Source organism: Ctenocephalides felis, unplaced genomic scaffold (assembly GCF_003426905.1).
Source record: "Ctenocephalides felis isolate EL2017-DRISC unplaced genomic scaffold, ASM342690v1 CF-g0.4_SCAFFOLD_01886, whole genome shotgun sequence".
Taxonomy (NCBI): Eukaryota; Metazoa; Arthropoda; class Insecta; order Siphonaptera; family Pulicidae; genus Ctenocephalides; species Ctenocephalides felis.
In genome coordinates this window covers 145,630,829-145,646,736 of record NW_020538040.1, presented here as the reverse complement: position 1 = coordinate 145,646,736, position 15,908 = coordinate 145,630,829, and the positions used below count along the sequence as shown (strand labels likewise).

Below are 15,908 nucleotides of genomic sequence, written 5' to 3'. Positions count from 1 at the left end.
ATATATTCAGAAGGTATATATTTTTTTAAATGCAATTAAACACCCAGTGATAATGTTTTTCAAAATACTAATAATTATTAACAAATTTTTAAATGTGAAGTATGTTCCTCGTATATTGTTCTCATTATTGTATACTAATAATTATAATATTGATTTCCTATAAGTTCTTGTAGCTAAAATTATCATCATAATTTTAATATTTGTTTTACTATTTTTGTCAATGGAAACGTATTCGCATTTGCTTGGAAATCATCACTATTGAGAGAATAAATCATTGCTCCTCCAAATTTGTTGTCTTTAATATATTTTGACTTGAATAGAATTATTATTTTTATTATGAGAATTATTACTATTGTGTAATAATTAATATTCATGAGACTAACCTTGCATTCAATACTTCTTGTATTCTCGAATGAAATCCATTCATTACCACCAGATACATATGGAGAACATGAAGTTTTATCGAATTGAAGATCAACAAATATATTGTGTCTGATGAACCAATTTACTTCGGGATAGGTCACAAAGCCATTCTCACCTAAACGTCCATAGCCACTAGCTGGACTTTGAATTTTGTTATTAAGAGGATTCAACAAACTATAAAGTAGTTTTCTTTATGTATTAATTAATGCAGGATTTTTTTTACATGATCATATATATATATATATATATATATATATATATAATTACAAAAGCACTTACGTAAATGAATGCCCATATGTTGGGAGTCCTACCATGATCTTTTCTTTTTGCATACCACTGTTTAACCAATAATTTATGGTGAAGTTTATATTTAGTGTAGACCAGTATAAAATATCATTAGAACTAGCATATAGTGGTGCATTCAAACCTGCAGTAAAAAAAAAATAAAGCTATCAATTTTACATTTTTTTTTATTAAAATACTCTATTTAATATTTTATCAAAATTGTTAACATAACATTGTGTTTTTAAGGTTGCTGGTTAAAATATGTACAAATGTATTTATAATATTACTGGTTATTGATGCAACAATATTTTAAGGGTTCAAGATCAGTAAGCATTAGGTTTTAACACATACTATACTATATCCATTTGAATAGCAACCTCAGTTGTTGTGAATTTCATTTCATAGATCTTGTAGCATTAAATATAAATAGAATATTTGCCAATATTGTACAAAATCATGCTATATAACATTTTACCATAATTTAAAACACAATTTTAGAGAGAAAACTAATATGAGTAAGTTAAAAGTGCATTTATTTTTTAAGTTGCTCACAGAATATAAAATATTTGATTGGTAAATTTTTGATAAAAACTATAATATACAAGTCAGCAGAGCAACAAAATAAAATTTGTTATTAATGAAGTAAATGATGAGGTCAAAAAGTGTATTTATTTTTCATGTTACAAAGCAAAATTTTATAAAAACATACTTTACCAATTACATTATTCTGTAATTTACATTATCTAAAGAAGGTCAATGAAACAATCTTGAGCGCTCTAAATGGATTAGAGAAATATGAAGAAGATAATATGTACCTACAAAGCAACAAACAGGGAAGTGCGTTCAAAATTGGTAGATGAAAGGACCAGAATTATTAAAGAAAAAGGAAACTATACTCGGTCCATATTGGGAAAAGAACTGCCTGCTGCACGGCGCAACTAGAATTGAAAACAAATATAAATTATAAACATGAGTGAGTAATGGAGGAAAATAGTGATATTTATGAGGAGTATGAAAGCGTGTCCATATATTTATAAAGGAATATAACCAGAACTTATACTTGATAACCGAATGATGCCAGGACGTGTTATAAATTTCAGAAAGAAAAACTTGATTTATCATATTCCTTAAGAAATTGCTTTTTGGATTGCGCATACTAAACAAGTTGCTCATGCTTTTAAAATAAGTATATTATATACTTTAATAACAAACCTGTAAATGGTGTGAATTTGCTATAGAAATGAAAATCATATGTCATAACATTTACAAAGTCTACATATTTATTCAACTCTAATACGTCATATGATATGTCCACAATTGTTCTAGGAGCTGCAACAGCTGTACTTAAAATATAATCCCTTTTCTCTCTGACATACTCCATTCTGATTTCACGTAATAATTGTGAAAAATGTTGCCTCTCACGATTATTAAACATTCCGTCACTACCAGGATTAAGGCCAGGAAATTCCCAATCCAAATCAACCCCATCTAATTTGTACTTTCGCAAAATATTCTTTAATGAACCTATAAACCTGGATTAGAAATTAGTTAGTACAATAGTATATTAGTTAGTCAGTGCAATAATTAATTGTTGTGCACTATAATTTTCAAGCACTATATTCATATAATGCACATACTCTTTACGATTTGCATGATTTTTTATCATTGCAGAAAACTCGCTGTCCTCTCTATTTCCGCCAACAGAAAGCATTACTTTCAGGTTTTTATTAATTTGTTTCAATTTAACTACAGTCTCATATACCTTAAAAAAAGTACAAAAACTATATTTAGTATATATATTTAGTGCGTGTTTTGTGTTTATGTTGAAATATCTAACTTTTAGTAAGTATCGTCTTCTCTAGTGCAGAAATGTTTGACTTACAGTCGAGCCAATAAAAGATTTTTGCAGAAAGTCTTCAGAAATAGCTTCATTTTTTTAAGTTTTTTAATATTATTCAAAAACAGACACATTTCAGAAAGGACAATAGTTTTTTGAGTTTAAATATGTATGATATTTATATAAGGAAATAAGTTTTTGAGTAGTTTTCAGTAAAAAAAAATTCGTGTTAAGAATATTATTTATAATAATTACAGTTGTTATTAATTATTCAATATTTACATCATCAAAATTCTCTGTGTGTGTAAAACTATAAGAATTAATTTGAATGGAAAGACTTTGATGTATTCCAACAGTTTAATTGCATTAAAACTCAAAAAATATTGATATTTAAAAAAAAGACTTTTTTTTTACAAAAATCTCTCATTTCATAATATCTCAAATTATGAAAAATACATATAAAAGTATAACAAATTATCAAAAAAAACCTACATTTATACGTAAATTTCATTATTTTCGACATATTTTTGCCTCTAAAGACTTTCTAATTTTGTCTATTTTACACCCATTTTTCCTTTGTCGAGATTATTTCAATTATATGCTATGAGTTCAAACAATTAGTCCACAGTTTTATACACGAGCAAATAATTATTTAACTGATCTACATAATTATTTTACGATTATGAATGAGGCCACTTTCGCAAATTTTTAATGATATACGTCTACTTTTGGGGGCCTGCATTAATGGCGTGAGCAATTTCTAAGGATTATTGGATCTCCCCCCTTAGTGATACGTAGTGATATTTAAAATTACCACCCCCTCCCTCACCAAATATCACTTGTATTTTTTAAATTGAAGTAAAAAATAAATGCACGTGATATCTATGTTTTTTTTCTTTGTCAAACCTCGTCTTCCTCTTTAAGGCTCACCTAATTAATGAACGCCCTCCGTTAATGATCACCAAATGATTTTGGATTTTTGGGGCCTTAGCTGGGAAATTGAGAATCGGTATATCGGATTTTTTTCAAGAAGACCTATGAAATAAATCTACGTATAAATCGTTTAAATACGATTCAAGCTCATACTTGCTTATCTATGAAGCCCATACCGTTTCTGCACTAATGAAGAGTAATTTCTTTAATAAAAATTTGATGTTACAGTCGTCAATATTACAGCATTATCACATCATAATTAAGCATCCGAATTTACGTTTTAAAAATATCTTAATCAATATATAATTATTAATATATGCGATATACAATATGAAATGAACTTACATGTATATCCCTTTCTTCAATAATAATTGAATTGTTATTGATTTCCAAAAATCCAACAATAATATGCGTACATAGAAAAGGATCTAAACGTTGAGGTTGAAGAGACTGGTTTATATGTGGTAGATTGTAATAACATACCAATTTTTGTTTAAGGGTGTCTACAAATAGATTTAAAATGTTAGACAATACTATTGTGTAAATTAAATTGTGTAACTTCAGTGTTTTACCTGTATCGTAATCATTTTTTAATGAATTGGTATTCATAAATGTTAAAAAGGCAATTATGAAACAAAGCAAAAATGCCGCCAATGTGTAGAACTCATATTTTTCTAATTTGAACCTGCAATCAACTTCTTCTATTACAACACAAATACATGTATATAAATAAGTAAACGATAGGTTTTAAAAATTATATATTTTGGCCGTTTCGACACTAAATATTTGTCATGTATATCTATATCGTATGTCTATATTTGTCACCAATATCTATATTGTAGTTCTAATAACACATGCAAAAAAGATGTACGATGTTGATGAGCAAGAAATGCAGTAGAAGAAAAGGTTTCATCCCCTTTGAAAGATAATGTATAAGAAATATCCCACTTTCTTTACATATCAAAAACAAACTAAAGTATGCTATGTACTTGAGCCACGTGAATATGTGAATATCAGACATCAACACATCAGAATATGTTGATGTCTGATCACCATACCCACGTTGTATTTAAGGAGTGAATACTTGTTGGAAAAAAAACTTACAAGCAATGGATACTTGTTATTAGATCACTCAAGGATTTAAAAAAAAAATGGAAGAGGATTATCAAAAAAATGGGAAAAGCTATAAAGAACATTTTAGTCCAACAGAACAACAAAAAATAGACAATTGAATGTTTGTTGGCCTCAAAATTCGAAATGTTTATCATATTTTTGTCATACCTTCGACACGTGCTACTATTTTACTTGCAACTACAGGGTCCGGCACTCGAAGTGTAACCAATTTCAAACAGCTCGCGTAGCTGATGCACGTGTACCAACTGTCAGTAAGTTAGCTAAATGATAGTTTAGTCTATTGTTTATAAGCGTACGAAAGTATTTAGTCGACAGTGAACGCGAAAAAAAGAAATCAGTAATGGATTTCAAACGTAACAGTGTGATTACATTATATTTAGCTGGAAAATCACAACCAGCGATAGTTCGAGGACTCAAACACCTTAAAGTGAATAAAATTTTTGCTTATCGCACCATAACTCGTTACAATGAAACCGGTAGTATCGCAAAACGTCATGGAGGTGGTCACCAAAAGACTGCAACGTCACATGAGATGGTCAAAAAAGTGAGAAAGCGACTCGAGCGAAATCCCCGACGAAGTGCCAATTAAATGGCAGAAGAACTTAACACATCTGATCGTAGCATCCGCCGCATACTGAAAAATGATCTCAAGGTCAAGCCTTATAAGATCCAAGAGGCACATGATGTTACGTCGAAGCAGCAGCAAGTGAGACTTCAGAGAGCTAAGGAGTTGCTTCGCCTGGCCGAGAGTGGTAAATTTCCGAACATTGTGTTTTCCGACGAGAAAATTTTCATAATTAAGCAATTCGCACACTCTCAAAACGATAGGGTTTACTTGACTGAACGTTCAGACAAGAATTTGAACCATCGACTGGCCACCAGGAGGCAACACCAGCCACGGATAATGGTTTGGGTCGCTGTAACCGCGGATGGGCGATCTCCAATCGTTTTCATCGAGCCTGGCGTCAAGGTAAATGTGCGATATCATCGGGAAAGTATTCTGAAGGTTGCTTTGAAGCCATGGGCAGATCAACATCTCGGTGGCAGACCATGGACGTTTCAACAGGACTCGGCACCGTATCATAAAGCTCGAGTGAACCAAGAATGGCTGAAAAACACCGTTCCGAACTTCAAAACGTCCGCAAAATGGCTCTCAAATTCACCACACGCGAATCCTATGGATCATTCTCTTTGGGCCATTTCGGAGAGCAAGGTCCGAACTAAGGGGTGCATCAGTCTCGAGGCGCTAAAAAAAGCCGTTGTCCGCCAGTGGGCCAAAATACCTGCAAATCACGTTCGGCCAAATGCGATTTGTTTTTGGACCGTCTAAAGGCCATAGTCAAAGCAAAAGGTGGTCATGTCGAGCAAAAGTGAATTGTTCTTAAATTTTGTATTATTTTTACACATTTTGTACTTTGAATCGAGTAAAATTGATTTTCCAAACTGAATTTATGGCTCTTTCAATTGGTTACACTTCGAGTGCCGGACCCTGTAGAATTGCATATATATTTTTAAATGACTAAACAATTTAAAGACTACAGAAAAATAGGTGGTGCATCGCACAACAAACGCTTCATATAATAAATGTTTCACACAACGTACTGCATCGTTACCATTTTTTGTAGTGAAAAATAAGTTGTCCGTACTCATAAAGTGACCATACGTCCCGGATTGGGCGGGACAGTCCCGATTTTCCGCCTTGCGTCCCTACTTTTTCTAAAAGCAATGTCCCGGATTTTTAAAAATATTTTGATTGCCAATATTTTTTTTAATATATTTTTACTAGAAAATTTGAACCAAAAAAATGTGCATATAAATTTTTAGCTCACCAACACCCCCCACCCCCGCTCTCTCACACAATATAATCCGTTTCATTTATTTCCGCATTTCATTAAATAAAATATGGTCACTTCTACTCAGCGGAAGTCCAATTAGACCCAATTAGAATTTAGGTGACCCACGTTGTATTTAAAGAGTGGATACTTGTTGGAGAAAAAACAACAATTACGTTATTAGATAATCACCCAAGTATTTTGAGAAAAGTTTGGAAGAGAATTATCATTTTGCATTTTGGGCAAATTGCATTCACAAATGTTCAGTATCCAAACATGGTTGAGGTAATAGAATAAAATATTTATACAATAATACGATTGCCCATCATATTCGGTATGTTTTATAAAAGATACAGAAACAAACAACTAACGACAATTTCTTTAAAAATGCAGGCGCTAAAAGAGCATAAAAGGCAGCAAGAAAAATGAGAAAAGTAATAAAAGACACTTTGCATTTTGGTCAAATTGCATTCACAAATGTTCAGTATCCAAACATGGATGAGGTAATAGAATGAAATATTTATACAATGATACGATTGCTCATCATCTTCGGTAGGTTTTAAAAAAGATACAGAAACAAACAACTAACGACAGTTTCTTTCAAAATGCAGGCGCTAAAAGAGCATAAAAGGCAGCAATAAAAAATGAGAAAAACATTAAAGGACATTTTGAATTTTGGTCAAATTGAATTCACAAATGTTCAGTATCCAAACATGGTTGAGGTAATAGAATGAAATATTTGTACAATGATACGCTTGCTCATTATCTTCGGCAGGTCTTAAAAAATATGCAGAAACAAACAACTAACGACAGTTTCTTTAAAAATGCAGGTGCTAAAAAAGCAAAAAAGAAGGTGCTGTGAAAGGCAGCAAGAAAAAATAAAAAAAGTAATAAAGACATTTTGCATTTTGGTCAAATTGAATTCACAAATGTTCAGTATCCAAACATGGTTGAGGTAATAGAATGAAATATTTGTACAATGATACGCTTGTTCATCATCTTCGGTAGGTCTTAAAAAAATGCAGATGCTAAAAGAGTATTAAATGGAGCAAGGCTACTCCTTTGAACATAAAGGATAATTAACGTATTTTGTTAATAAGTTATAAATATGCTTATTTTAAATGCCTGAATTTTGACCATATTTCATACTGTAACGAACAATTGTAATAACTCTTTTACTACGGAAGTCGCATCAGGTTGACGACCTGTGTGTACGGGTGTCGTTTAACCATGACATAAAATTTTCACTCTGAGTCAAATTATTGAAAATACTTATTTATTACTGCGGGTTTTAGTTCCTTAGAAATGTAATTCTTAATTTTTGAGTACATTTTTATTGATAACGATTGAAAAATCTTCAAATGCTTCAAATACTTGGGCGGCTTGATGGATCAAATAGCAGTGCCACTCTTGCGGAAAACTCTTTTGTGGCGAAAGAGTTAACATGTTAAGAGTTACTATGGACAAAAAAATTTTCATAACTAATTTTTAACTTAGAGAATTTACTTCTGGAACTAATTAAGCACGTTATACGAGACACCACAGTAATTTTAGGGATAATAAATTAAAATATTATAATAAAATAAATATAATTATGGACATTAAAATAACGGGTGGGCCATATGCAATTATTAAGATGGTAAATGGTGAAATAGCCCACGAGGTTTAATCAGTATTAAAAAGTTGTATGCGTTATTTTTATGTCATTATGGTTCGTCATTCTTTATATGCAGACATATGAATCATTACATACAAATGAATAACATATTTATAAAATTACGTCACTCCAGTGATACTTTAATTGACGTACGATGCACTGGAAGGAATTATTTTAAGATAAAGCATATACATAGTTTTAATTTTTGACTTGCATTAGTAATCAATCGAGTACGAGCTTCTTTTACAACTGAAATATTATAAAATAACTTGTTTTTATTTGTTTCAAGAATATATGAAATCTTTCATGAGCAAGTAATTACTTAAGTTCTCTAAAATATTGCATCAGTTAAGTGGGGTTGGTTAAAAGTGAGCAACAGACTGTTTTAGTCTTATGTTTCAGTTGAATTTCTGAGTGGCAACAATTTAAAGGTTTTTATATTGTTAATTGATATCAGTACAGAAAACAGTACATTATAAATATGAATGATTTAAAATCGAGAGTCTATTTTAATTTATGAATAGAATAGAGGTGATGTGAAGGTTTTGAATAAAAATTTAATTAACGGATAATGTCTAGATTAAATTATTCTCTTTATAACTTTATAACTATATATAGTTAACTAAGTGTACACTAATAAAACTTATCTAATAAGGAAGTGGCAATAAATTAAATTTGCATGGTTCGTTTTAATTTAAAGTAGGTGAGTAGTTTTAAATTTAATTATAAACAGAGTCTACAGAAAGCAACCAGAAATCAGATTTAAAATAGTTTAACAAAATTAAGATATTGTGTCCAACTACTCTGTAAAGCTATATTTACCAAATTTGTTATATTAAATTATTAAAAAGCAACCAGAAAAACAGCTGTAAACTAGTTTTAAATTAAGTCTAATTACTTTGCAAATTTAATAAATCCAGTTTTTTCATTAATAGTAAGCAACACTATAATAGTAACATTAGTATAAATATAGCATTTAAAATAAAAATAATGTGAGCGAAACTTAATAACATTAACTTTATATTTTTGTGCCTATTTTACAAAGATATATAATAAATAAATAAATGAAATAAATAAATAAAATATGATAATATTACCCCATGTCATAAAATCATCATTTCTTTCAATTTGCACTTGTTACCGAATGAACATCACTGAAACTAATGATAATGCCTTATTATCTAGGTATAATAAATTTATTTACTTAATCTATTTATTATTTAAACTTCACAAGGAGTTGTTTATTTTGAACACATTATTTTTGACGTTTGTACTAAATGTCACAATGACAGCTTTGAAGGATATCATTTTCAAGGCATAGATAAATAAGCATTTAGAGTTAAAAGAATGATTAAGTTGCGAACAACGCCCGATAGAGCGCTGCAGTCGCAAGCAAATAAACCAAACAAATTGAAAATGTCGATTAAGTTAATATTTTTTCTTTAATTAAAGCAATTATGATCTTAAACTAGGTGCGTGGCATTATATCAATTGTGTAGAACCTGGTTAAGTTACAAAAAGCTTATTGTGTGTCAAATTTAGTCACCATTCGCACAAAAGAACAGTAACACCAACATAGCAGTAAAACCACAACCAAAGTGTTATCCAAAAATTTGCACAAACGTCAAACTGTCAACTGTCAACTGTCAACTGTCAAAGGGGGCTGCTAAATGTCAAGCAGATGTGATTATTGATCGTCTGCATTGCGGAGAAATTTTTAAAATAGATTTTACAGAAGACTATTTTGATTTTATAATAAGTCAAAATGGCTGGAATGGTAAACAAATTTCATTTTGAATAAATTAAATTTAACCAAATAGATAAAATTAAATGATTAGCTACCAGTTACCCACATTTAAATATTGTTTACTTATTCGAATATTTACAAACATATATTTTTTTATTTCAGCGTATGAAAGTATCTCGTTGCCCTACTGATGAATTATCACTTACAAATTGTGCAATTGTAAACAATTCAGACCTGAGCGATGATATCAAGTATGCAAATAATTACTTGATATTTCTTATTATACATATATTTTACTTTCGTGTTTTGTTTTAGACACATTGAAGTAACTACAGGGCCATCTCAGCACTTTATATTTACTGTTGGTAAACATCATGAAGTCCCCAGGGGAACAGTTGGGTTTTCTCTTCCTCAAAGAAAGTGGGCTGCTCTTTCGTTGAATCAAGAAATAGATGTCAAGCCATATCGATTTGGAAACAATAGCTCAGATTGTTTGTGTAATATCATGTTAGAAGCCGATTTTTTGCAGAAAAAGACGTAAGAAATATATTAACTCTGTATACTGATGATTTAAGCTGTTGAAACAGATATTTTTCTAGTGTTTTTATAACAATAATAACATTCAAGATATGTTATTCCTTTAAATTTAATTTATAAGTTTTTATTTTAATTTATTGTAACATATAAATTTCATTTATTGGAAAAATAGTTTTGCATTTGTCTTCTTGTCTTCTTGTGCATTTTTTTATGTTTTTTAACTTTTTTTTTATAATATCTACGTTTTTAACTTTTATTTTAATACCCTATAAATGAAAAAATGTATAATAATTAGTTTATCATTCTAGTACTTTATTTTTTTATCCTATAGAAAATAAATTCTTATTTTATAGGACTACTTTAGAACCTTATGATACTGATCAAATGGCCAGACACTTCCTTCAACAGTTTTCTGGTCAAGCATTTACAGTTGGCCAACAACTTGCATTTGCTTTTCAAGATAAGAAATTACTTGGATTGGTTGTGAAAGATCTGGAAGGTACATTAACTGTTTTATTCTTATTTACTTGGAATTTATGGCTATTTGTTTTTATATAAATTTCAGCTGTTGATGTTGGTGCAATCAAGGAAGGCGTGGATGCAAAACCACGTAAGACTAAGATGGGTCGATGCTTACCAGATACTGTCATTCAATTTGAAAAAGCAGAAAATTCTTCCCTCAATCTTGTTGGAAAATCTAAAGGGTCATTTATCTCTTTTGTAGATTATGATATTGATATAAATTGCTTAAATTCAACTCTCATATTTTAATTTTTAGAGTACAGCCCAGACAATCTATAATCAATCCAAATTGGGACTTTGGTAAAATGGGCATTGGTGGTTTGGACAAAGAATTCAATGCAATATTCAGGAGAGCATTTGCTTCAAGAGTTTTTCCACCAGAAATAGTTGAACAGCTAGGTTGGATATTTATTGAAAAAGAAATATCTATGAATGTCTTGATACAATGCACTCCAATAATAATCTATTCTAATCATATTTAGGTTGCAAACATGTTAAAGGAATTTTATTATATGGACCACCTGGTACTGGTAAGACATTGATGGCTCGTCAGATTGGTACTATGTTAAATGCAAGAGAACCAAAAATTGTTAATGGCCCACAAATTTTGGATAAATATGTTGGAGAATCTGAAGCTAATATCAGAAGATTATTTGCTGATGCAGAGGAGGAAGAAAAGAGGGTATTTTAATACACAATAATTAATATGTAAAAGTTTGTTACAGACTTATTTTTTATTGGTATTTGTTTAAAAAAATTTAATAGATTATAAAACCTTTATTTCATCTCTCTTTTTAATATTTTCTTTTTTGATTTATTTTTCAAATATAGTTTAGTTTTATCAAGTTTTATAAATTAGTTTACATTGCTCTATGAAAAGTTTATGACTTATTTCTTTTTCTGACAGTGTGGACCCAACAGTGGCTTACATATTATAATATTTGATGAAATAGATGCCATATGCAAATCACGTGGATCTGTTGCTGGAAATACAGGCGTTCACGATACTGTTGTAAATCAATTGCTGGCTAAAATTGATGGTATATAAACATATTAATTCTTATAAGTTCCTCAATTTTCAAAATTTATTGATATTATTTCACAGGTGTGGAGCAGCTGAATAATATTCTTGTAATAGGAATGACAAATCGCAGAGATATGATTGATGAAGCTTTGTTGCGTCCTGGTCGTTTAGAAGTTCAGATGGAAATAGGCCTCCCAAATGAGGCAGGACGTCACCAGATTTTAAATATACACACAAAAAGAATGAGAGAATTTAATAAAATCAATCCAGATGTCGATAATAAAGAACTTGCAGCATTGACAAAGAATTTTTCTGGTGCTGAATTAGAAGGTTTAGTACGTGCTGCGCAAAGTACTGCAATGAATAGATTGATTAAAGCTGCATCCAAAGTTGAAGTTGATCCAGAAGCAATGGAGAAATTATTAGTAAATCGTTCTGATTTCTTGCATGCTTTGGAAAATGATATCAAACCTGCATTTGGAACTTCAGCTGAAGCTTTAGAACATTTCCTTTCACGTGGTATTATCAATTGGGGCACTCCAGTGTCCAATCTTTTAGAAGATGGTTCCTTATTTATTCAACAAGCCAAAGCACCAGATGCCTCTGGACTTGTTTCTGTTTTATTAGAAGGTCCACCAAACTCTGGAAAAACAGCCCTAGCGGCTCAATTAGCTAAATTATCAGATTTTCCATTTGTTAAAGTAATATCACCAGAAGAAATGGTTGGGTTTACTGAGTCAGCAAAATGTATGTACATAAGAAAAATATTTGATGATGCTTACAGATCTACATTGAGTTGCATACTGGTAGATAATATTGAACGATTGTTAGATTATGGGTCTATTGGACCCAGATATTCTAATCTCACATTGCAAGCATTATTGGTTCTGCTCAAGAAGCAGCCTCCAAAGGGGAGGAAGCTACTTATATTCTGCACTACCAGCAGACGGTAAGTATTCATTTTTCGGTAATTTAGTGGTGATATTATTGAGAGTTTTCTACTCTAAAGGTTTTGCATAATAAATACAACATGAAATAATTGTGCAAACTTCTGTTTGAATTCAAATTGAAATTGTTTATTGTAACTATTTTCAATTTGAATAATGCTTTACGTTTCTGTAATATTTGCTAATATATTTTTAGTCAAGTTTTGGAAGATATGGAAATGCTATCAGCGTTTACAGCAGTATTGCATGTTCACAACTTATCATCACCTGAACATATTATGGCTGTATTGGAGGATTCAGATATATTTTCTAAAAAGCAGCTTGCTAGTATAAATAGCAAAATATCAGGTCACAGGTAAAGATTACTTCATATTCAAGTAAATAATAAATAAAATAGATTAGAGATTTAAATCTAAATACATATATGCACAATTTTATAAACAAATTTTAGAAGGATATAGTTAATAATAATAATGGAAAACACAAGATATTTTGTAAAAGCAAAGCACTATAGTCGATTCTCATAACATGTATTACATCAATATTATTATTATGATTTCCAAATTGATGTTACACACAAATTTAATTTATTAGATTAGATTAGATTCATATAGCTATACTTTCTTTTTTTTAAATGCACTTTAGGTAAGATGCTCATCTTACTATAAAGATTGATATTTATAAGTTTCATTTGATATATTCATAATATAATTCAACAAATAACAACACTTGTTTACATGAAAGCATTAAATTTGTTGTACATTTACTTTTGTTTCAGAATATTTATTGGAATTAAAAAACTTTTGGCTTTAATTGATATGACGAGACAAATAGAAGACAATTTCAGAGTTATGAAATTTTTGACTAAATTAGAGGAAGATGGTGGTTTAGACTGCGGAACATCAGTACAATGAATTTGATTTACTACTAACAAAGAACTACAATGTTGGAATATAGGTATTTATGTTTGTTTATATTTTTACTTATTTTGTTTTGAGGTTCTTATTAAATAATGCTATTAGACATGGACAGTGTTTTGTACATGTCAAGAATATTTTTGACTTATTTATTTTTAGATTTGAATAGTTAGAACTTGTACAAATGATTTTATTTAGTGTTTTTGATAAAAGTACCTGTTGAGTCTCTGGAATGGGAACGATTGTCAATATTAGTTGTTCATTTAGTCAAATTTTTATTATTACTTTTTAAAATTCTTAACAAAATTAATTGACAATGGTTAATAATAATGAGAATAGAATTAACATTTGTTGAAGGTATGCAGAATATTCTTTTATGTCAATTTAAATTGAGATAGTAATGCTATATATAAACTGGTAGTGCTTTTTGATATGAATTCTTCTGATTAATGTGAGTTCAATCAATAATTTGCAAGTATGAATAGGAGAGTTAATATGTGTATTATGTGATTTAAGGTTTTATGTACGCAGGAAAAATTGTTACTTAAAAAATGCTATTCGTACTATATGAATTATGAAATGCTTAATAGCAAATACACATTCCTTGTACATTGTTAATATTCCAAGTGTAATTTATATGGGTACAATTAATTTTTGTACAAATGCATTCTATATATTAAATTTAAAATATAGCAATTAATGCCAACAATGAATAAAAATGGTTACTATAACGAATGTTATTAAATTTTAATAATAAATTAATTGAAATGTTACTGTTACACATTTCTTATTAAGTTAAATCAGAATTATGTAGACATTATCATAGGTTTTAATTTCAAATTACTGTTAAATTATAAGCATTCACTATGACGGTTATTAAATTATAAAGGGTTAATATATAAAATATTTATTCATTTTTTATAAGGTTTAATGTTTTCGTTCGCGATTCAATAAACGAGTGAGCAATATTTGTGTATAAACATCATTTGAGACTTGTTAAATGATAAGATGTAGTTACCTGAATATATGTCAATATAAATATAAATATAAGCAAATTGTTGGTGAGATAATTTGTGGTGCAATTGATTTCAAATCATCGGAAATACAACATTTAATGTTGATTTTTGATGAGGCAATTCTATGCATTTTAACTATAATTATTATGTTCTACTCTTAATGGCTCTAGATAACATCTATGTATGGATTTTACTCGAATTGGTTTCATACTAATTTGATTCTAATCTAATTGGATTGTTTACTACATTGTGATTTTTTGTGTTTGTTTAATATTTGGGATGAATTTAGTTAATATTCTAATAATAAATGTTATTATTTTAGCTATAACTTCTGATATTTAAAAGTGATTTTTTTAACGCGTTAAAATTAACGTTAATGTTGTTGTCGTTTTATGAAGTGCATTTTAGATCTATTATGGAAAAAAATGTAATGCTAAGCATCAGTTCTGTTGTATTAATATATATTAGATAGTATAGTACACATACGGGTAGATTGTCTTTAATTTATTTTCCAATTTTTTATTTGATATTTTATAATCTTAATTTTTTCGTAGATCTCTTTGGTTTTACTATTCTGGTTTATTATCATAGCTCTTTGTCTATTGTAATATAAAAATAAGAATTGTTAATAGTTGATAGTCTTGTGAATTTATGAATCTAATTACGCTAATTAGAAATCAGTAGTCATTTTCGTTTTTACAATATTTTGAAATCGATTCTCTGTGTAAATTAAAATCATATATGTAAAATTGATTTAAAATAAAATATAAGTGAAGAAAACTTTAAAACTAATATTATTTATGAATAATTAAAAAAGCATTTGATATATTAGTTTCCAATAAATTAATTTTACGGGTCCGTAGAATTACCGATCGTTTTATCGTTCTAGTTTTCGATACGTCCTAAGAACCGTTTTCTTTTTAGTTATGTACATTTTTCATATAGTGATATAATATGACGACTATAAAAATAATAAATAAAAAAAAGCTTGATCTTTTAAAGCTAACAAAGTAAAACTCATTATAATGAGTATAACTGTAACTATAGTTACTCAACATTTTTGGTGACTTCTAATTTGACGAATATAATGGTCCGAA

At 29.4% G+C, this 15,908-nt stretch overlaps 2 protein-coding genes across 3 annotated transcripts; one reads left to right on the top strand and one right to left on the bottom strand.

Annotated features, from left to right (window-relative positions):
* Positions 1–44: 44 nt before the first annotated feature.
* LOC113377763 (chitinase-3-like protein 2) lies at positions 45–9,335 on the bottom strand. Of its 2 annotated transcripts, none has more exons than XM_026618182.1 (8): positions 9,199–9,335; positions 4,051–4,163; positions 3,824–3,981; positions 2,346–2,470; positions 1,921–2,240; positions 703–850; positions 384–612; positions 45–311 (listed from the first exon to the last, which is right to left on the bottom strand). In XM_026618182.1, exons 1-8 carry the CDS (start codon positions 9,201–9,203, stop codon positions 186–188), a joined length of 1,224 nt encoding a protein of 407 aa, XP_026473967.1. In that variant the 5' UTR covers positions 9,204–9,335; the 3' UTR covers positions 45–185. The 2 variants fall into 2 exon arrangements, with proteins under 2 accessions (XP_026473967.1, XP_026473968.1); XM_026618183.1 differs by having other exon boundaries at positions 384–597.
* A 327-nt stretch (positions 9,336–9,662) lies between these two features.
* On the top strand, positions 9,663–13,912 carry LOC113375826 (vesicle-fusing ATPase 1-like). Its single transcript, XM_026615775.1, has 11 exons — positions 9,663–9,878; positions 10,011–10,099; positions 10,164–10,385; positions 10,739–10,884; positions 10,951–11,089; positions 11,164–11,306; positions 11,390–11,589; positions 11,815–11,947; positions 12,013–12,880; positions 13,075–13,233; positions 13,657–13,912. The coding sequence occupies exons 1-11, from the start codon at positions 9,867–9,869 to the stop codon at positions 13,790–13,792; spliced, it is 2,247 nt and encodes a 748-aa protein (XP_026471560.1). The 5' UTR covers positions 9,663–9,866; the 3' UTR covers positions 13,793–13,912.
* Positions 13,913–15,908: the final 1,996 nt, after the last annotated feature.